General features: G+C 44.4%; 3 protein-coding genes across 3 annotated transcripts; 1 reads left to right on the forward strand and 2 right to left on the reverse strand.

The window, feature by feature from the left end:
- Positions 1-3,694: 3,694 nt before the first annotated feature.
- Positions 3,695-6,124, forward strand: LOC133926957 (3-ketoacyl-CoA synthase 11-like). The gene is made up of 2 exons (XM_062373144.1): positions 3,695-3,889; positions 4,241-6,124. The coding sequence occupies exon 2, from the start codon at positions 4,242-4,244 to the stop codon at positions 5,799-5,801; it is 1,560 nt and encodes a 519-aa protein (XP_062229128.1). The 5' UTR covers positions 3,695-3,889; position 4,241; the 3' UTR covers positions 5,802-6,124.
- Positions 6,125-7,934: 1,810 nt separating this feature from the next.
- On the reverse strand, positions 7,935-20,642 carry LOC133926958 (uncharacterized). The gene is made up of 7 exons (XM_062373145.1): positions 20,238-20,642; positions 17,102-17,237; positions 15,921-16,002; positions 15,110-15,285; positions 14,885-15,022; positions 14,666-14,805; positions 7,935-8,598 (listed from the first exon to the last, which is right to left on the reverse strand). The coding sequence occupies exons 1-7, from the start codon at positions 20,353-20,355 to the stop codon at positions 8,366-8,368; spliced, it is 1,023 nt and encodes a 340-aa protein (XP_062229129.1). The 5' UTR covers positions 20,356-20,642; the 3' UTR covers positions 7,935-8,365.
- A 368-nt stretch (positions 20,643-21,010) lies between these two features.
- LOC133925941 (uncharacterized) lies at positions 21,011-21,521 on the reverse strand. The gene has a single exon (XM_062371681.1). The coding sequence runs from the start codon at positions 21,494-21,496 to the stop codon at positions 21,164-21,166; it is 333 nt and encodes a 110-aa protein (XP_062227665.1). The 5' UTR covers positions 21,497-21,521; the 3' UTR covers positions 21,011-21,163.
- Between the last annotated feature and the right edge of the window lie 928 nt (positions 21,522-22,449).

Raw genomic sequence — 22,449 nt, forward strand, 5'->3', positions numbered from 1 at the left:
GGGGTCCTACAAAGTGGTCTGCTTTTCTTGACCCGGCATGGTTGACTTAGCCAGAGGCTAGCCACAAATTACAAAAACTCGCGGAACACAAGTTCTATGTGTAAGGCTGCTTGAAGACGAGTCTATTTTTCTATTTTGCAGGATTTTTCGGACAAGCATGGAACATGACTTGTAAGTTTTTTCAAATTCAAAAACATACTCTATTTTACAGGATAACCCAGTGTCGGAGGATTAACTCCTGTCGCAGGGATCCCGAGAGACCCTTTTTTAGAGATTCGACCGGGGGGATGATCCTGAATAAGTTCGTCTGAGAAATAAATGGGAATGGATGCAACGGCCGGTGGTGGGGGTGTCGACCTAGTGCAAGGAGAAGTAAATGCACCGGAATTTAGACAGGTTCGGGCCGCACGGGGGCGTAATACCCTACTCCTGTATGGATGCTATAACTATCCTGAGGAAGTCCCTCAAGGATGTTGCTGGTTATAAGAATGTTGGCCTAACTAAGAGCTTGAGGCTCCTTGTTCTTCGGCTGGAACTGTGCTCAGCCTTGCTCACAATGTCTCTCTTCGTTGGTCTGATTCGTTGTGTGGTTGGTGTTCTTCCGCCGTTGTTGGTCTTCTCCGAGAGAGCTCTTCTTGCTTCTGAGTTGCCGGCTATTTTTAAGTACCCGCCAGCCGAGCATGCCCCGAACGGGAAGGAGGGGGCACAAGTTCCAAGACGTCATGACTGGAAAAGGCGTCATCATTTCTTCTGGGTGAAGTGACCGGGGGTGGAAAATACGTCGCACGCCTGGTCACCTGTCACCATAAACGCCCTGGCAACGGGCGCCGTGGAGAGGGCCCACCGGGCAGCCGCAGAACAACCCGGCGTGCCCGTCCTGTCTTGTTCCTCTGCCACAGCAGTGCGGCAGACGGAACGCCTTGATCCTCGCGATGTTATCCCAAGACAAGCCGGATGACACGGGACGGGACCCGTGCAGTTAATAACCTCACGCCATTGCTGGTGAACAAGAGCGGTGAAAATTCAACCGAGGTCGTCGATAAAAGGGCGTGTCAAGTTCACTCGCTCCTAAATATTCATCCTCATTTCCACGTTCAACCCAATCAAACTTGAATGGACCCGACATGCGCCACGATGGAGAACGAACTGAGCGACATTGGCGCCCGCGTGGTGGATCAGAGGGAGTATGAGAAGACAGGAGCAGAGCGGATGTTGGTTGGCACGAACTCATACAGGAAGCAATGCGCTTTGTCGCCATGTCGGTGATGATATGACAGACATACTTTGGCTTTACACGTGTGTGGTTACTAGTGTTTATTTTATGAACTACTATAGCCAAGCATTGTTACTACATTAGCTCATAATACAATGCCAAAATTAGAAAATAATCCCGTTAGTTTAAGTCGGCACAAAAATAAATAAAAAACCAGTCATGCCTACGCGGTATGCACGCCTTATAAGAACTGGTAGGCTTAAACTTATGTAGTGTTTGGTTAGTTGTATATAGTAGAATGAAATGAGATCGTTCTAGATGGATGGGATGATTTTGGATGAGATGGTACAAGTATCATATTTGGTCCGATAAATAGAACGGTACATGAGAGTGTTTTGTTGGATATATGAGATGCACATATTAATGTGTTCAGTTGCTAAAAACATAAGCACTATATATATTTATAATTTAATTCCTTTATAATATGCTAATTTTAGAATGATAATTATCAACAAATTATTCTAATTAGTACTAATATTTACTAACTACAATTAATTATAACTTAACATGTAATACTTAATTAACCCGTATTTTAATACTTAATTATGGCTAATAATATCTAAGGTAACTAATGCATATCTAATTATTCTTAATTCTCATTAATACTTCCTAATCATCACTAAGTACATATAATTATCGGAGCTGACAGAGTATGTATGAGGTTGTTCAGCTAATTTTTTCATATGGGATGGTTCTACATCTTAATAAAATATTCGTATAACCTGTGTTACTGTATCCTACATGAGTTGATACACAAACACTACAGTACATCAACGTCATTCTATATACGTACCAGTCAGTATAGTAAATCAAACACTACCTTAGTCAACCTTCAAAGTCATGAGACCAAAACCTTAAAAAGGTCCAGAGCCCCATAAAATTGTGTCCTTGGTTTCCTTTCTCTTTATTTTCCGACGCATATATCCTTGAAAATTTAAATGCCTACGGATAAACTTTGACCCAATCTAAGGTGAAAAAGAGAGAAATTTCCTCATGGAAAAGAACTAGGGTAAGTAACCTTCCTGGAAATATGTTGTGAAAAGGACACATCTCTCTCTCTCTCTCTTCCTGAACAGAGTCAGGCTAGTCCAGCCACAAGGGCCCCACACATTGGCCCAGTTGCCCAGTACTGCTGTTCCACTGGCAGAACCACGTGGGACCCACATGCACGTGAGAATAAAAAGGCTACGGGTATCTGGAGAAAGTAGACGAGTACACTGTACACCTTTTGGCCGCGTACCTGCAACGTGGGGTGGTCGCGGCCGATCGAGCCGTCCGTTTGAGCCCACGGTGCCCTGACCACCGCCGATCTCTGTGCGAGGAGAATCTTCCAGCGAATGGGTTGTCCGCTTCGCATATTAGCCCCCGCGTTTGCAGAAAATCATGAAACTTGTGGGAAGTGAGCCGTATATTGAACAGCTAAACCACGGACGTCCAGAGTTAGTTTCTTGCAAATACGCACGCGAACCGTTCAATCCATGGGAAACACCACGCCAACTGTCCCATCCATGACTTTTTTTTAACGATTACAAGGTTACCAAAACGCACATGTTCACATATATGTGAGTACATATTATTACACGTTTAGAGATAATACTGCTAAAAACACTCGCATGTGTATAAATTGTAGGAACCAGAATTTTAGTGCATACAATTTTAGTGCATACATAAATCACGGGCACCGGGACTTCTCTGTCCTGGGTCTCTCATTCATCTATGATTCCCTATTTTAGTTCATGTTTCTCTTTTGAAGAAGATATTAGACAAACTATTAAAAGGATTGATTTTACTGTTCAGTCATTTACCTAAAGAAAGGACAGATAATTGGATTCTATTTCTTTCTTTCTTTTTTTGACAGAATTGGATCCTAGTTGGTACAGACAATGTGCTCGAACTAGCTAACAGCACTAGGTTCCTCGTTACAATGAACATGCATGGATTACACACCTCACTGCACAGTTAAGAGGATTTTGAATTACAAATGTGCTCTTGATCAGAGTCAAAAGATCTTAAAATGAAATGAAAACGCCTTAATTAAAAAAAGTGGTTAATATTTCCAAGTGCTAACTAGGGTTCACAAAATCGTCGGTAACCGTTCGGTCATCGCGGTTAATGACCGATTCGATCCGTACCGCATTCATAAATCGACTAGCTTTCGGTTAAATTCAAATTCAAAATTCAATAAATTGATATATTAACAAAATTTAATCATTTTATCAAATTTCACCAAATTACTGTATGGTTACTGTGGTTTTAACGGTAATCGCCGGAGACGGTTTTCAAATGTCAAATACATTTGTAAACCTGGTGCCAATTGGGAAATAAAATGTCAACCTTTTGGGTTGAAAATAAAATTTATTTAGGGGGTGAGGTGAAATATTCCTCTTCACCGGCTATCTTCTCCGTTGGTTCATTTCGCGTGGCCTCCCCTCGCCTCGCCCCCTATTAAACCACCGAGCTGGGCGCCTCCCCGTGGCGCTCGCGGCCGCATTAGCGCGGATTGAGAGAGACAAGAGAGAGAAGGGGGGGCGGCTCGCCGGCCTCAAGCCCTTGTTCCCTTCTCCCTCCGTCGCCTCCTTCTTGCTCCGCCTCGTGGGAGCCGCTCCTCCCGTCCGGGTACGCGTCAAAACCTCCCCGATTCGCCGCCCGCATTCTTGATCTTTTCTGGTGGTTGATTCCCGGTCTCGTTGCTTGATCTCGGCAGGGGGAATGGCCAAGACGTAGTTTTTTTTAAAAAAAATGCGTGCCGTTTACTGGGCGTTTCGTGCTCCGTTCATGCGTATATTGTGGAATTCTTTCTTGAGATGGGTTCGTTTCCATAGGGTGGTAGCCAAGAAGTCAAGACACGCTAGATTTGGATTTTCTTGTCGCTTCAATCTGAGCCCCGAGTAGAAAGATCCGGAAATTCTTGTTCTGGGATCTTGGCATTTCGGTTTTTTTCTGACGCAAATCTCCATTTCTTTTCAGTATGGAGACCTCGGCGCTGCCCAATGCCGCCGCGCCGCCGGTGCGGGAGCCGGCGCAGCCTCGGCGGCGGCTTCCGGACTTCCAGCAGTCGGTGCGGCTCAAGTACGTGAAACTGGGATACCACTACCTCATCTCCCACGGCATGTACCTGCTGCTGTCGCCGCTCATGGCGCTCGTCGCGGTACAGCTCTCCACCGTCTCCCCGCGCGACCTAGCCGACCTGTGGGAGCAGCTCCGCTTCAACCTCCTCTCGGTGGTCGCCTGCTCCACCCTCCTCGTGTTCCTCTCCACCTTCTACTTCCTCACCCGCCCGCGCCCCGTCTACCTGCTTGACTTCGCCTGCTACAAGCCGGAGCCGGAGCGCAAGTGCACGCGCGAGACCTTCATGCACTGCTCCAAGCTCACCGGCTCCTTCACCGACGAGAACCTCGACTTCCAGCGCAAGATCCTCGAGCGCTCCGGCCTTGGCGAGGACACCTACCTTCCCCCCGCCGTGCTCCAGGTGCCACCCAACCCGTGCATGGACGAGGCACGCAAGGAGGCGCGCACCGTCATGTTCGGCGCCATCGACCAGCTGCTCGAGAAGACTGGAGTCAGGCCCAAGGACATTGGCGTCCTTGTCGTCAATTGCAGCTTGTTCAACCCGACGCCATCGCTCTCTGCGATGGTGGTGAACCATTACAAGCTGAGGGGGAACATTGTCAGCTACAACCTCGGCGGGATGGGGTGCAGCGCCGGGCTGCTGTCCATTGACCTCGCCAAGGATCTGCTGCAGGTGCACCCCAACTCGTACGCGCTGGTGATCAGCATGGAGAACATCACGCTGAATTGGTACTTCGGGAACAACCGGTCGATGCTCGTGTCGAATTGCTTGTTCCGGATGGGCGGCGCGGCCATCCTCCTCTCGAACAAGAGGTCTGACAGGCGGAGGTCCAAGTACGAGCTGGTGCACACGGTTCGCACGCACAAGGGTGCGGACGACAGGTGCTTTGGCTGCGTGACGCAGGAGGAGGACGAGATTGGCAAGATCGGGGTGTCGCTGTCCAAGGACCTCATGGCGGTCGCCGGAGACGCGCTCAAGACCAACATCACCACCCTTGGTCCGCTGGTGCTCCCGTTTTCGGAGCAGCTGCTCTTCATGGTCACATTGGTTGCCAAGAAGGCCTTCAAGATGAAGATCAAGCCGTACATCCCAGACTTCAAGCTGGCTTTTGAGCACTTCTGCATCCACGCTGGTGGCCGTGCTGTGCTTGACGAGCTGGAGAAGAACCTGGAGCTCACTGACTGGCACATGGAGCCATCGAGGATGACCCTGTACAGGTTTGGCAACACGTCGAGCAGCTCACTCTGGTACGAGCTGGCGTACTCCGAGGCGAAGGGGAGGATCAGGAAGCGCGATAGGATCTGGCAGATTGCGTTCGGGTCCGGGTTCAAGTGCAACAGCGCGGTCTGGAAGGCGCTCCGGACTGTGAACCCAGCGAAGGAGAAGAACCCATGGATGGATGAGATTGACAACTTCCCAGTTGATGTTCCAAAGATTTCAAAGGTTGGGAACGCATGAAGACTGCGTATGTCTCAGGTGACAAGTGTAGTTGGGTGATTGGCAGTGGCAGGGCGGAGGTCTCTTCTTCCGATTCCGTCGTTTGCGCCTTCACTTCTTGTTTTCAGTTGTAGCATCTGTGAGCGAACTTAGATGATTTGATCAGGTAGAAAGGGTGTGTTTCCGTCGCTAGGGTGGTCTGAATGTCTGATATGTGCTATTTATTCAGATTGGGGAAAGCAATTGGTGTTCCATATCACATTCGTCTTTGCCTGATTGAGGTGTACCAATTGCAGGCCAATTGGAACCTGAATCTCCCTATTCAATTGATTGGTTTCATTCTATGATCTTGTGTATTATCAATTTGTGTTGGATTGCTAGGTTGTTATCGGGAGGTACTGAATGTGATGTGCTTGCTAGTCTTATGGTGTGATTGACTTTCAGCTGCTGTTTCTGATGCAGATCTGGGCTTGCCTGGATGAGTCTGCATTTCTACTTGTAATCTATTATCCAAGCTGTCAATTATTGCGAAATACTAGCACTAATAGTCTGTCTCAGCATTATCTGAATTAAAACAGAGTTGACCACGTGATATCACTGGATTCATTGTAAAACATACGTTTATCTTTATATACAAGCGTTATGATTTGTAACTACAGTCTCACGCGCATCGTTAGAATTGTATCATATTTGTATCGATTACATTTGAGCTGTCAGTTTATCTGTCTAACAGTAGCAAGCATGATCCAATTGTTCAACATTCATGTCTCGTAGATATGAACATGTGATTTATAGTTTGAAACGGAGTGAGTACTAATTAGTGGTCACCGTTGTACCTCATAGACTTTGCTTTCCAATGCTAGAAAGCTGACTGTTTTATGTGAAATTCTTGTGCCCCAAATCGATCCTGAGTTTGTTTCACTCGGCTACACTTGGTACAATTGAAGTATGCAATTGATGACAAAATTTTACCCATGATTATGAAACACGCCCATAAATCCAGCCTGCAGTCAAGTGTGCACTGCAGGGGTCAGGGGGAGAGGACCCGGTCCGCTGCATCCGCTCAGCTGCAATTGCCAACCGCATCCTGAAACACTCCTGCTCCTCTGCCCGCGTGTGCAGTGCAACTGTGCAAGTGCAGACTCATTGGAACGGGCTCGGTATCTCCGGCGTTTTTTTTTTTTATCATTTCCCGTTGCAGCAGGGAGCGATGCGGAAGCCTACAACGTCCACGTGAGGGGAATACAAAACGAAGCACTTGTACATGTGCTGTGACGAGCTCCTGTGAGAAAACACCAGTTTGACAAAAATCAAAATTGCAAGACAACAAGACTAGCGGCACCGTTGTCCAAAATTGCAAGAAAACTCCTCGCTGCACGAATGACACAGAGACTGGCACCTGTTTGGAAGGGAAGCAGGGGATTGCTCTGCTCCACGAATTTTTAGGACTTCGAATGCTGGAGACTTTGGATCTTGATTACCTGCTTCAGAACACGCTGTCATACGATATGAGATAATAGTGCCACCGATGTTACAACCGGCGCCAATCATGAGACGGCGGGGATCCCACATGGACGCCACGGCCGGAAACGATCGCAGGAAGAGAACATGTGCCGATGCAAAAACCCAAGAGATGCCCCCAGGAAAAGGTCGTCCTTATGCAGTGCCGAGACCAATTATGAAACCATTTCATATACTGTAGCAGGCCTGCGGATCTGGTCGGCATGCTGGGCGGTAGAACTGAAAAATCTGTCATTTCTTGGGCACGATGCTCTTGATCTAGTTATGGATGATGAAGTGATCGGCTACTCCCAAATTGGCTTTCCAACAAAAAGGAAGATATATAGTACTATCTCCATTCTTTCGGTATGTGTGACCGCACAAAAATATTAATAAATTTGCCATGAAAATATTTCAAATGATTATATTTTCTATAACTTTCACTAACATATGTTTAGGGGGAAAAAATAACGGTCAAACCGTGTTACTATCCAAAACGACAAGTAAAAAGAACTGAGGAACTAATTTCTTGCAGCTAAGGGCAGTTGATGAAAGGCCCAACAGGAGGGGCCAGCCAACCTGGGCACCCTACCCGCAAAGCCTTCGAAAAGCCGAGGGCATGTGGTCCTATTTTCATAAATGAAAAAAAAAGCAGCATTCCAAGGGACAAATTATATAACACTTCAGTTCACACATTCATTGTTAGGAGAATGGCGATGCAAAAAATAAAACCGGTGAAGACAACGACAATTACCAGGGGCGATACAAGCCTTCCCTTTTGTGATGACCGCAGACACGGTACTAAATTACCCAACTTGCTTTTTTTTTTCTCTTGGTTTATTTTGACACTACAGATTCTATGCTGACAGCGTCTATTGAAGCGCGGGCCCCATACAAAAACCCACCACCATTTGCTCACGAAGGATTTGGTTATTCCCCAGTGCTGTGATGTAGAAGCCGGCCCACCCTTGGATCGCAAACAGGCATTGAAGACGACTCAAGGGAGAAACTGAATGTGAACGGCTCTGATGGTAATCACCTCCCAATATGCACCAAGCAACGCTAAGCACGCCGAAGATGCAATCCTACCCCTCGGTCTGCCCCTCCTTGGGGATGTGGAAGCCTTCAATCTTCTGTGCAGCCTCGTCTACCCCAATATTCGGCTTGCCATTTGCACTGACCGCCTCATTGTCATCAGCGTTAGCCGGGCTAACCTGCCAGATCCGGATGGTGCCATCTTCTGATCCTGATGCATATGATTCACCACCAGGTGCAAACCGGACGCAGTGGACTGGCCCATGATGCCCTTTGTTACAAGCTGCATGTCATAAGAACAATCAGGTATATTAGGATTGGAAAGCATTATGGAATAAAAGCCTAAAAAGGTCATTAAGCCTATCTCCCATAGAAATACCGAAGATGCGAGAAGAACCCACTAATGGACAAGAAACATTGCTACAAGACTCAAACTGAAACACAACATATGCTTTTCAACTTAAGGAAAACACAACACTGAACATTAATGCCATCAAAATACTGTCTGCAAATATATATCAGTAAACCAAAATCATACTCCCTCTGGTCACAAATACATGACGTTTTGGAAGACACATCTCCAATGCGTAGCTTTCACCACTATTTTCTGTTAGGATATGTTTATAAAATCCAATAAATTTGTGACTATGAAAGTATTTTTCAAAACAAATCTACACATGATTTTAAGGTTTGCAAACTAAATGTTTTGAAAGCTATTGTTAGTCAAAATTTTAAAAGTTAAACCAAACCTTGCCCAAAATATCATGTTTTTATGACCGAGGGGAGTAGCAATTATCAAATGAATATAGCTACAACTATTTGAACAGACCAATGATTCAGGACAGGGAAAAAATTATCGCCGATAGAGATGCCGATAAACCCGATTTTCCCGTTTACTGGTGGGGCCCGATTATTTTGGATGCTGGCAAAAAATTTCGAATTTTTTTGAATTGCCACCGGCTCACCACCGCGCCTCTGCTTTCAGTTTCAGCCTGGCCCACACCCCGCCTCCACTCCAAGTCTCCAACAACCCTAGCTCTCTCAATCCCCAATTCCCCATCCGCATCCGCATGACCCTCTGTTAGACCGACCGCCGACGCTGCCGCTCACGCTCTTGCCTCTGGTTGCCTGGCCGCCGGCCCTCAATCCCTCATACCCCTCCCATCGCGGGCTCGCGGCTCAATTGAAGGGCGGGCCTACGGACAGCGTTTGCGGCACGCGCCGTGCATGGCCGAGCGCCCGACGCCCGAGCGGAGGCGGAGCTCTGGACTCTGGTGTCTGCCTGTTTGGTTGCGGACTGCGTGCTTGCGGCGCGAGCGCGGGCGCGCGCAGCTGGGCGAGTTGGCGCCGAGCGAGCGCGCTGCGAGCGGGATGGCGAGCGACGCAGGGCGGCGACTGCAACGGGACAGCGAGCGAAGCATGGAAGGGGCTCGGGGCTGCGCTGCGCCGCTGCGAGGAAGAGGCCAAGACGGCAAGAGCTTGTTGTGCTGCATTGCGCCGTTGCGCTGCTACGAGCAAGAGGCCAAGAGCGGGACTCTGCTCACTGCTCAGCGCTCTCTGCTCACTGCTCAGCGCCAAGGCCGTGCACCGTGCTCTCTGCTCAGCGCCTCTACCCTCTGCTGTGCGCTGCTCTGCTGCACTCGCCGTCGGAGGAGTCTCTAGTGTGCTGCGATGGCCATAGATGGTGAGGGAGGGATGGATCGAGGCAAGGGCGCCGCCGACGCATCATTACACCAGTGGCGCTGCTGGTAGGAGCACGGCAACAGACGGCACTGTTGAGGTGGTCACTCAAGGAGGTAGTAACCTGTTATTAGCACTTGCAATGTATTGATTGTATCCATGAACAACAAGCACTTAAACATGTTTTGGCCCATTGATCATTTGATGGATATAAGGATGACAAAGGTAGAAAGATATAACTATTCATATTTGTTTGGTAACTATGTTCCCATTTTTTGTTTCACACTGATTCTCTTTCATGTGCATATCATCATATTTGTTAGCGGCTATATTATCTCTTACACATATGTTCCTATTCTTGTATGGTACTGTAGGGAGACGGGTGAAATTAACAGGAACCGTTGAGAACCCTTGGAGCCATTGTAAGCCTCTTGGGAATGGCTTTAGCTGCAATTATTGCCCTGCTCATATTAAGGGTGGAGGTGAGAGCCATCTCAGGGAGCATTTGGGTGGATTGTCTGGGAATGTGGCGGCCTGCAAAAAAGTGCCTCTTAATGTTAAGGCATTAATGACGGATGGAGTGGCAATCCGGAGAGTAAGGAGGAAACAAAACAAGGACCTTCGCCTCTATGTTGAAAAAGAGGTTATGCAAGCAAACAGAGATTTTGGGACTTTTGGCAGGGCAAGAATTCCTCCTGATGAAGCTGGGGAGATTGAGATGGCGGTGAGAGTCATTGAGGGAACATGCCAACACTTCGCCTTTTGGTAAGACTACTGGAAGTGGGTCTGCTAGTTGTTCAGCTAATCAACAAAGTACACTTGACAGGTAAAGGCTTATATAATTGAGAAATTGATGTTGAATGCAATAGTACTCGTGTATTTACTTTTGTTTTTTGTGCATGATTGTACAAGTTCTACCGAAGTCGAAGTGTTTCACAAGCTCCCTTTGACATAGATTTGGCACGCAGCATGGCACAAGCGCAGCCTCAGGTGGACATTATGCTCATGGGGGATGGCAAAGAGAAGCTTGGGAAAGCTTTGCCAATAATATTCTAGGACGGAAAGCAGACTGTCCATACTTTCGATCAGCTATTAAATTAGCCCAACAACTTGGAGTGCACATTCCTAATGGAAGAGAAAAAGATGGCCCATTTCTGGATATGAACTATGAAGACATGGAGGCTTACATGGCTGAATTCAAGGATGAATGGGATGACCATAGAGTTACTATCATGTGTGATTCATGGACAGATATATACTAGTATAATTGAGGAAATAAGATTGAATGCAATTGTATTTATGCACTTTTTTTTTTTTGCATGATTGTACAGGTCCTACCATGATGTGCATTATTAATTTTATGATCCTTTGCAATGGACGCATGTTCTTCCACAAGTCTATAAATGCAACTGGTTCTATCCAGAATGCAGATTTTATTTATGATTGCCTTAGAGAGGTGGTTGTTGAGAAGATTGGAGCTAAGATTGTCGTTCAGATTGTCACAGATAATGGCTCCAACTACAAATATCCACATATTACTTGGCAGCCATGTGCAGCTCATACTATCAATTTGATGTTGAAGGACATAGGACGTTTTCCAGAGGTCACGGAAGTTGTGGACAGTGCAAAGCGAATTTGTAGATTCTTTTATAACCATAACAGGTAAATACTTGTATACTTGAGAAACTGGTGTTGAATACAATTGTACTTGTGTGCTTACTTTGGTTTTTCGTTTTCAGGCTGCATGCTATGATGAGGGAGCAGATTGGTGGAGAGTTGGTTCGGTGGAATGCCACCAGGTTTGGAACAGTTTTCATCTTCCTTGAAAGTTTCTGGGACAGGCAAGATAAGTTTAAAGCATGGATGGTGTTTGATGAGTGGACCAACAGTGCGTGGAGGGATGAAGAGGACCATGAATTCATATATGATTGTTTGACAAATAGAAGATGGTGGAGTGACATGAAATTGGTGTTGAAAGCTGTCACACCAATATACTTTGTACTTCGCTTTGCTGATCAGCAAAACAGTGCATCTATATCTGGATTCCTTCCAAAGATGTTGAAAGTCGTAGATGACATACGTGCTACATTAAGCAATAAGGAAGATCTCCGTGATAGGATAATGGAAGTAATCAACAAGAGACTTCGATATCTTCTGAATGAAACGCTCATGGCTGCAGGTATGGTCTAAAATTTATTCATGCATTATATTGGTCAAAGCTACAATATTGCTCAACTTGTATCCTTTCCTAGTTGAATGCTGAACTTGTTTTGAATATTGCTGAAGTTGTTTCTTTTTCTAGCTGCTGCACTTGATCCCGAAACACTATATAGGTCGAAGCTTGAGAAAAAATCATCTTTCAGACACGTTGTAACACTAGCCCTCAAGAAGAGTGCAAGCTCATCTTCGAAGGCATCTATTGCAATTGATCAATTTACTTTCTTCAATGCAAAGAGAGGGTTATTTGGAGGAGAGGAGGCTCGACGATCAGCACTTAGTGGCCGTATGAGTGCAGATTTTGTTTTGATTGCAGCTTTTTAATGGTGTCATTGCAAGATTTTTTATTACTTCTCTTGTTGTGATAATTGTTTTGTCATTTATTGTAGCTGATTGGTGGGATTCATATGGAGGAGAGCACAAAGAACTACAAAAGCTTGCACGGCGTATTGTTTCACAATGCATGTCCTCCAGTGGATGTGAGCGAAACTGGAGCACATTTGCTATGGTTCATACCAAGTTGAGAAATCGGTTGGGTTACGATAAGCTCCATAAGTTGGTTTATGTCCACTACAATTTGAAGTTGCGCATCCAACATTTCGAAACTGATATGCAAAGCCTTCAAGAAATGCAAGGCTCTAAAGAAAGGGAGTCCAATCCTTGTAGCATCATGATGGATGTTGCTATGTATGATGAAGGCAATCCAATCATGGATTGGTTGTGCAACTCTAGGAGTGAGTCTGCGCCTATTCTTGATAAATATGTTGACAACGAACCTGAATCCCCAAGGCCAAGTAGATTTCTCATAGAAGAGATAGGAATGGATGAAGAAGAAGTGGCCATATTTAAGAGGAAGCTTGATTTTGGTAGAAAGGGCGGTAAGAAGAAAGGGAAGGTAGGATTGGAGGAAGATGAAGGTATTGCGGACGGTTTTGAGTCGGATTCTTCACAAGGTAGCCCAACTTAGGCTGAATCAGGGGATAACAGTTCAAATGATGATGCAGGTTGTGGTACAAATGATAACTCAATTGCATATGTCGCATTTAAATTCAAATTGATACATATGTTACTTATATTTAAATTTGCAGGTGCTAGACATGAGCAACCAATCCCCTATCCGTCCAAGATCAACAAGGCAAAAGAAATTCTCTATCAAGGGCCTCTATCTTAAAAAGGTTTGACAAACCTCTTGCCCTCGTATCTACTCTTAAAAAGGTTTGACAAACCTCTTGCCCTCTGTTTTCTTTTGAATCGTTTCCTTCCATGATGCTTCAGATTTTGTTTATTGTGGTAACTATGAGTTAGGTATATTATCTACGCCTCTATCCTGCTTAGTATTGGATGATCATGTACTAAATTAGGATTTGATCATATAAAACATATTTTTGGTCACAATAAATTGATGAAATAAACATAGTATGCAGTTATCATTGAGCTTACACATTTGTATATTGTGACCAAATTTGAGTATATGTTACTATTTGCAGTGATCTAAGCCGCCAAGGAGTATGGACGGAGTTAGTGATCAGCTCTGAGTATGTCACCATGTTTTGTCCTTTTGGTTTATGTGCTTGTAATATGTGGAACCATGGAGTAATGGCTGATTTAGTGATAAGATATTGAGCCTATATGGCCCTGTTTTGGTTTATATGCTTATAATATTTGAGACTACGGACTGATGTTTATGTTGTGCATTTTCGTTCAAACTTGTAATATTTGGGACTGCGCAAGTGTCACTTGCAATCCATAGACTATGGGTTGATGCTAATGTTTCCTACTTTTCTCCAAACATGTAGTATTTGAGACTATGTCAGTTGTTATGTTTAAATCTATCTAATGGACTATGCATGTGGAAGGACATGTGCACTTATCAAATGTAACATATTGAATGTGTGATATGGAAGTGTGATATTATCTCATTTATATATTATTAAGCGTTATTTTCTATGTCAAATGGTTTGGATACAAAATATGTGATTTTTTAGAAAAATTGAGCCATTTTTTTTCAAATTTTGTCCGAAAATTTGTGTCTATCGCCGATAGAATTCCGATAAATCCGATAATCCTGTTTACCGCTAGCCTCCGATATTTTTTTTTTATCGATAGGTTTTTCCTTGATTCAGGGTGCCCTCAGGTGAGAACTCCTGCAATACTAATTCTTTTCAGAAATGATGAGCAACCAGGAGTACAGAAAGCCCAGCACTCTAGAAAGGAAAGAGTTTTGACTCTTTGAGTACAGATCTTCAGCTAAGCAGTATTAATCATACTGTAGACAGTAGACCTAAGAGTTAGGTGTTGAAGCTAAAACACCATAACACAACTGAGACTGTTTCTAACTACTCTAATTGTGACAACATTGAAAGCCAAATAAACATATAATGATAACTTTATTTTGTATATGCAAAACTATGCAGAGGTCCAAAGCTGAAGGCACTAAAACAGCAAAAACTTACCTATTTCTTCGCCAGTGAAGAAATCAAATACATGAACCCACAAATCTTCTCCTCCAGTGACAAATTTGCTCCCAGACTTTGGTTCAAGTGAAGCTGACTCCACAGTGCATGGCATTTCATAGCTTTTAACAAGCCCAAAGCTGATGAAAAAACATCAAAACGTTTGTTAGAAAGGACCATCAATTTAAATTATTCAGAGAATGATGATAAGAAACTTACTGATTTGCATCCCAAAATTTTACACTTGATCCATCAGCAGTAGTGATGAACCTGCCATCATGGCTTACTTCTGCACTAGTGACAGGTGCCTTGGTTTCAAGAGTTTGGACAATTTTTCCACTCCTCACATCCCATAGCCTGTGCAGCGCCATAGAAATTAATTAAGAGGAACGTGGCTTTACTAAACTTAAGAAATTGAGGTATTTCTTTCGTCCACACACACACCTTACTCCACCCATATCAGTGCAGGAACTTAATATCGTTTGGTCACTGTGAAGCCAAGCAGCAGTTCGGACAGAACCGGGTGATTTGTCAAGCTCTCTTGGAGCTGCATCAGGACGATTCATATCGTACACACGCAAAATCTTTTCCATGCCTCCAGTGAGTAACAGGTGGGTATCCTGCAGCACCATCAACAATAGTATAAATCAGGTTGTAAGTGACCTATGAAGGACTGCTCCAACTGACTACAAGAGCATGCCAAATAAAAAAACAAGAAAGACATAAAGAGCCAACTAAACTAAAGCAGCTACCCCATATATGTTTCCCTAATTGATTTTAGTTTGCAAATACTTGTCTGTTGGCTTCGGAGGCACATTTTTCAGCAAATACCCCATATATTGCTTATAGGTAGCAGTGTCTGAGAGATGGGTATACAATTGATAGGGGTAAGCCATGTGAAAGCATTAGCTCCTGTTCTATGTGCAAGGAGCTAAAATGGCAATTAATTTGGACCAGGAGTATATAGTTAAAAAGCAAACTGATATTACTAAGATGTGCTGATGGATATAAATCAATCATATGACCAATACATTTTTCAGATAGCCAATAATTGCAGCAGGCATAGAAAATTAGGATAGGCTTTAATGTAACAACCAAATAATTCAAACCAAAAAGTAACCACATTTGAGAAAAATGAAAAGGATGCAGCACAACATCGCTTTAGGGGGAACACAAAACTCCAGAACTGACAATCATGGTTTCAACATAGATGCCATCGTTAGATGGGGACAATATAAGTTTCAACGAGTATTACCTCAGAATAGGCACAGGACCGGACTATATGCTTGTGTTCAAATGAATGTAGCTCATCACCAGTTAGTGCATCCCATACTTTACTGAAAAAGAAAGGTATCAACAACATATAGTTATTAACAGAGGAAGCTGAAACAAGGAATGAACGTAGAAACATCTCTGGGTAGTGGATGTTAATATTAAAGAACTACATTGTCTACCAACATTCTTTCTTGCAAACATGTCAGTCATCGCTGCACTATAGTTGCTAACCTGAATCGCAAGAAAATATCATACCCAAAGTTTTGTCACTGGTCCTATGCAATGTTCCGGGACTCGCGAATCCGTTTTTTTTTTTTTTTTTTGCCGCATCGACACGCACCGGACTTGTCTCTGGCAAATCCAAGTAGCTAACTAGGGAGGGGAGATGGAGGAGTGAGCCTAGGGAGGTGGCCAGCGGCGGAGAAGGGCACTGGAGAGATGAGGCGGGCATGGGCTACCAGTTTTGCTAGTCGGAGGTGCGAGATGGTGGCCGGCGGCAGCGATCTATGGTGGTGAGGAAGCTGCGTTAGGGAAGAAGAAAGAACAGCGAGGGGTTAGGGTAACACTGCTCCTATGTACTATCTCCAACCTTTTCCTGGATTCTTCTAGCCCAAATGATCATCTTGAAGTTTCTGATTTCATCACACCAAGTGTTTAATGACGTTCAAAAACAAAATTTGTGTAACTATACTATATATTCCTCATCCTACGGGATGTAAAGTAGGAGCAAAATCATTTATGGTCAGCAAACTTATTCTCAAACTAAGTGCACATGATGGTTAAATAAATTAAGGACAGATGTTAAGGGTCAAAATAATTGAATGATCACTTCTGTCCTAACCTAACACATCTGAGTACAAATGTGTCCTGTACAAATATGCGTTCAAAGTTGCTGTCAGATCCCCTTTTTCCATGGAAAATCTGATAGACACTAGATACCATGAACTCAACTCAGATCAGAGTGGCAAGATGAAACGTAACACATCTAAAATCATGTATCAGTATTACATGTCTCAGGAAGCAAATCAAGAACACAACTATAGAAATTATATCCATCAAATAAGTATAACCTGATACAGTAGTGAGAATGCATTCAATTTTGTCAGAAAAATGAAAACAATAGCAATGCTCACTGGAACTTCCAGGATAAGAAAACCATACGCTGAAAAGTCAGCTGAAGCAGATGCAGCACGCAGAGCATTTCTGTCAAGACAACAGCTCCAAACAGCACCTTTATGACCTTGAAAAGTCCCAATCCAGTCGCCAGTCTCACCATTACGAAGCATTGGATTTGTGTCTGCAGACCAAAATAAATAACAATGAGCTCTTCAATAGCCATAAATGTAACAAAAGTAAGCCGTCAAAATAACAAAAGTAAGTATGTTTCTCCAATTTGAAGGTTACTATAAAGCAAACAAGGTAGAACCCTTTAAACTTGGCTTACCATAGGGATCGGCGCATATGTGTCTAACTTAACAGAGGACTTCAATATTTAACACCCTTTAGTGGGGAATCAAAATTGAAAGGTAAAACCGGCCCAACATCGACGAGGTCCCTCCCTAATGACTGGTGGGTCTAGCTCCTTTTTGTCACTTGTTCCTAGGGCTCTAAGCTAGTTCCCATGCTGTAATCTTCTCTCTTCATGTTACCCCTTTAGCACAACATTGGTATTGATCTAACGATAAACCATATGCCAGGATGCTCACCCTTCTGTGTATTTGTACTATGAACTCAATTGAAAATAAAAGTCTGTGTTACGGACTAATACATTGTCCATATCATGTTGAGACTCAGTGTTAAAATGCTTAGTTGCTTACAACAAAGAAGATGTATCATAAGCTGATTATTATTTGCTTCATCTAAGATGTGTTTTAATATCATTCATCAAACAATTCCAGCACTTCATATATATAGCATTATCCCAAGATCACCATTGTAACGACTAGTGGTGGAAAGGAAAAATACCCACGACATTCCAATCTGAGAACATTTGAATGTCCAAAAGACCATTCTTTTCTGAAGGGGTCATAGATGCTGATATTGTTAGGCAAAAGGATGGCTACAATCTGTTTTCCTACTTGTATAAGGTTTGGATATAGAAATCCAGGATCATCTCTCTATCATGATAACATCAGCGTACAAAGTAAGTTATTCTCTAATAATCCGTGTATCATTATCCACAACCAAGATGCTTGTGTTTCCATGTTCCTATACCTGTTTACACATCAAGCTTTTAATATGGTGTCTATAATATCCAACCGTATCCAATTTGTTTCATCCCTTGTAACAGTAGCTCAGTGGCGTTTAAAACATAAAACTAAAATAGGCTAACCTATATTAGTATTGATTTAACAACCTCCATTTGAACAGACATAAATTAACACTTGCTGCAAATATCCAGTAATCCAGATGACCCAGGAACATTTCATCTCCTCAGGAACATTTCATCTCCTTCCAACACAAGCGACATCAGTGAAGTAGGCAATCCAGGTTAATTTATAAAACTTGACAGCTAGCCCTCTAAACTGGGAAAGGTGTGTTAAAAAAAGGAGCCCACACAATACAAATCGAGATAAAGTGGATAGCAATAAGACATTAGGATAACAAAGGCAATACATTGTATGAACTGCAATTTCACAATCTCTTCTTCATTCTCCAACTGACGCTGATATAGTAAAATTCGGCTAAATTACAACACACCAACCCTAGGTGCATTAAATGATAACATCGAATAGCACTGCCTAGTTATCAACTGTAGGCAAACCAACTTAACAATAGCACCCTACACATCTCAAACAACACATGAACACAAGTTCCCTCATCGCATATTGCAGTCACCACCCCACTTCTCAACAGAAATACCAATGACAATATCAGCACGTTTCATAGCCATAACCCATTGGAGGGCTACTTCAGCGGTGAATGGAAAGAATAAACATAAGTTTAATCTACTAACAGAGTAGAGCATAGGGACAGATAAGCAGGATAATCAGAACAAAATAAATACAGAGAGAAGTTTGGATTTTTCGTCCACTAGCCACATTTTGCTCAAAGGATTGAAGCAGATTGGAAATACTTATTTTTCAAAAGTCAGCTGAGTAGCCTGCCTACGTGCTAAGAACCCCCATCCCACCAAGTGCCAAATCACCGCCTTTGCCAAGCCCACCTAAGCGGCTGCCAGGCCCATTTAATCAGCAATTAGGCGCTAGGCACCAATCCGCTACCTACCTAGCGGTTTAAAACACTGTAAAAAAGACAAATGTTCGATCCTTTCAAGGTTGGTGACCGTTTTGACCATTCAGTCATGGATGCTTTAGCATGTGAACTAGATTTTCATTTGAGACCACACTAAGTTTCTGGTAGTATTCCTTATCGAGATTCTATTTCTTTCATGAAGGAAGGTAGATTTGTGAAAAGATTGAATAGGAAAAATATTAGTAAAAAAGATAATAGGAGGGGAGTCAATAAAAAACAATTGTAACGAATGTCACTACCAAGGGCTCGACAACTATCATAAATGATTTTTTTTATAGAATGATTGTTCATGTTCACAACGGGGTGCCATTTAAGTCAGAGAGTGGGTGTGGGCACACTTAATAATACGAAGGGGTCTGCATAAGATAAAGACAACTAGAAAACTTTTTGGCGCATTCTGTGCTGTGTGTAGTACACGTGTTACCTGGACACGGACACAAGTGTCAAAACCGACTCGGATTATGGTGCTGATTCGCCAAAGAAAATTCAGACACGCGAAATACAACTCGGAATCCGACTTGGATTCGGGGTGTCCAATTCGGCAAAAAAGTTTGGACACATGTGTCCAGTGTACAGCCCCGCAATAATATTGTTTCCTCCAAAAGGAAGTTATGTTACTCGGCGCCTTGGACTAGCCACCCCTTACAGGGTATAAAAGATGCTTGACTCATAACAAGATATATGTAACGGTCAGTCCTATAATTTTCTAGAACAAATAGAATGTAGAAACGTTTATTGGAGCAGTTGGAAGGAACAACTGCCAACTTTTGCAAGCGGCAGCTCATGAGGTAAATTTAGCCCACTAGTTAATCACACTTCAGCGTTAAATCATCATCACAGCACAAACTGCGCCTCCCACCAATAACGGTTCACCTGAAACTAAATCCATAATATAACGCTCCAACAAGCAGCCTAACCAACGCCTAGAACTAAAATCACACAGATACGAGCCATCCGTCGCATCACAACAACCCACATCCCGATCCCAACCACGATTCTAGAAGAAAAACGGAATGAGCGGAGCGGAGGGAGGATCACTTACCCTTGCTGGCGCTGATGAGGAAGTAGCCGTCGGGCGTGACGGGGCTGTAGAAGAGGTCCACCACGGGCCGCGAGTGGCCGTGGCACACCAGCGGGACCGCCACCTTCTTCTTCTCCATCGTTTCGATTCGCTCCCCTTCCCCCGGCGAAACACCTAGCCCGACGAATCAACTCCGGCGATGGATGGCCCTTAATTGCGGCGCCCTCGCGCGCCCTAACCCTAGCTCCGATCAAAGAGAAAAAAAATGGGGGGAAATCGGAGGAAAATCTAATCACGAGGATCGGCGCGGGGCAGGGTGATCCGGATCCGCAGGGTTAGATCTGGACAGGAGCTTTATTGGGCGGATGGATCCGCTGGGGCGGGAGGGAGGGAGTCGGGGGATGAGGCCGGCCTCCTACGGGGGGTGGGAAGTGGGGGAAGAAGGCGGAGGCCGCTTTATATAGAGGCAGGCGAGGCGAGACGAAGCTGCACGCGCTCGAACCTTGTGGCCTTGTCGGTCTGGGATCGTTTGGAACCGTTGGATCGTGGTCTAACGGTTCAGATTCATCGTGTGGGCGTTTTGTAGATCCGTGGGCCGAACGGTGTTACAGTTCCATGGGCTTTCATTTGCAGATGGAGAAAGGGTCGAGGGGACAGGCCATTTTCTCTTTAATACTACTGGCGGATCTCGTCCTCCCCGGCCGCGGACGGTCCACTGCGCTCGGCAGAAAAACAGAGTTGAGTACTCTGGTGTTTCATGAAGAGTTCAGGGTTCATTTTGGAGGCAAAGCTGCAATCATCATTATTCATTATTCATTAATGACGTTACAACTGGAAGAAATTGCTGGACGATATAGCATGCTGTATGCAGGATGCAGCTGGAGAACGACACGAACAGAGTCCACATGTGCTCTGCCTCCTTGGACGCTGTGGACTGCCATGGAGGCTCAAAGACCGCCAAGCAAGTAGCTGCGGAGCGCCCTCGCGAGATTGGCGCCGGCTGCCGCGAGCCTGGGGAACTGCCGGGCGACGAGCGACAGCATCGCAAGCGCCGCGCCGAGCAGCCAGAGGACGAAGGCGAGGAGCACGTGCTCCGTGTTGCCGGACGCGGCCGCGCCTGTGCCCAGCTGGTGCGTGAGGACGATGGCGCCGAGCAGCATGATGACGCGGCCGGAGTCGATGAGCAGCTGCTGGCGGTGGGCACCGATCGCGGGGTCGCGCCCGTCCACTGCGGGCTGCCCGGTGAGACGTCGGAGGTAGCGGACTAGTGGGGCAGCCATGATTGCTTGCCGCTCTGCCACTGTATGCTTGTATCTGCGTGATCTAGGAGGACTCCCAGATGCGCTGGCTATATATATATAGGTGGCCTGCCAACACTATTCAATCCAATTCAAGCGTAACACGTGTACTAAGTTGTTTTCTCCAATTTAGTCTTTTTCAGCTGCAACAGTATAGGGCACAAAAGTTGCTTTCTCCAATTTAGTCTTTTTCAGCTGCAACAGTATAGGGCACAAAAGTTGCTTTCTCCAATTTAGTCTTTGGACGCACAAAGTTGCTTTCTCCGACAGAGTTTTTTGAGCTGCAACAGTAATACAGACACCACAAATATACGGGATAGGTTATCACTATTTACAGAGTATGTTCGTAGATTCGAGAGAAGTAGGAGAGTAATAGAAGGTAAAAAATTAGGTAACTATTGAAGATTTAAAAATTAAAGAATGTTGTAATAGTATTAGATAATACTGTAATAATGTTATAATAGTAGATAATACTATAATAATGTTATAATGGACGAATTTTTAAAATGTTTGCTGAAGATGACTTTAGTAGACAAAAGACCACGGACTACTTGAAGATGACTTTAGTAGACAAAAGACCACGGACTACTGGGAGAAAGGACCGTTTTGCCCTTGCAGGACAGAAGCACGCGAACAGCTAAGAATATGATTTAGCAGAAAAGCCCTCATATTTTTATAAAATTACGTACCTACATTAAAAAACTAAATAACAGTCATCTCATAACATAAATTATGTTATGCTATATTTACCGCATAACATAAATTATGAGCGTGGAGGACTCCCAGATGCGCCGGCCATATATAGGTGGCCTGCCCCACTATTCCACAGCTAGTAGAAAAGGCTACGGCACATTGCTAAAATGCCACTCCCAAGTCCCGACATATCCCCAGGGTGTGGAACTACTAGTATCTCAGGGTGTGGAGAGGGACTTAAC

Source organism: Phragmites australis, chromosome 8, assembly GCF_958298935.1.
Source record: "Phragmites australis chromosome 8, lpPhrAust1.1, whole genome shotgun sequence".
Taxonomy (NCBI): Eukaryota; Viridiplantae; Streptophyta; class Magnoliopsida; order Poales; family Poaceae; genus Phragmites; species Phragmites australis.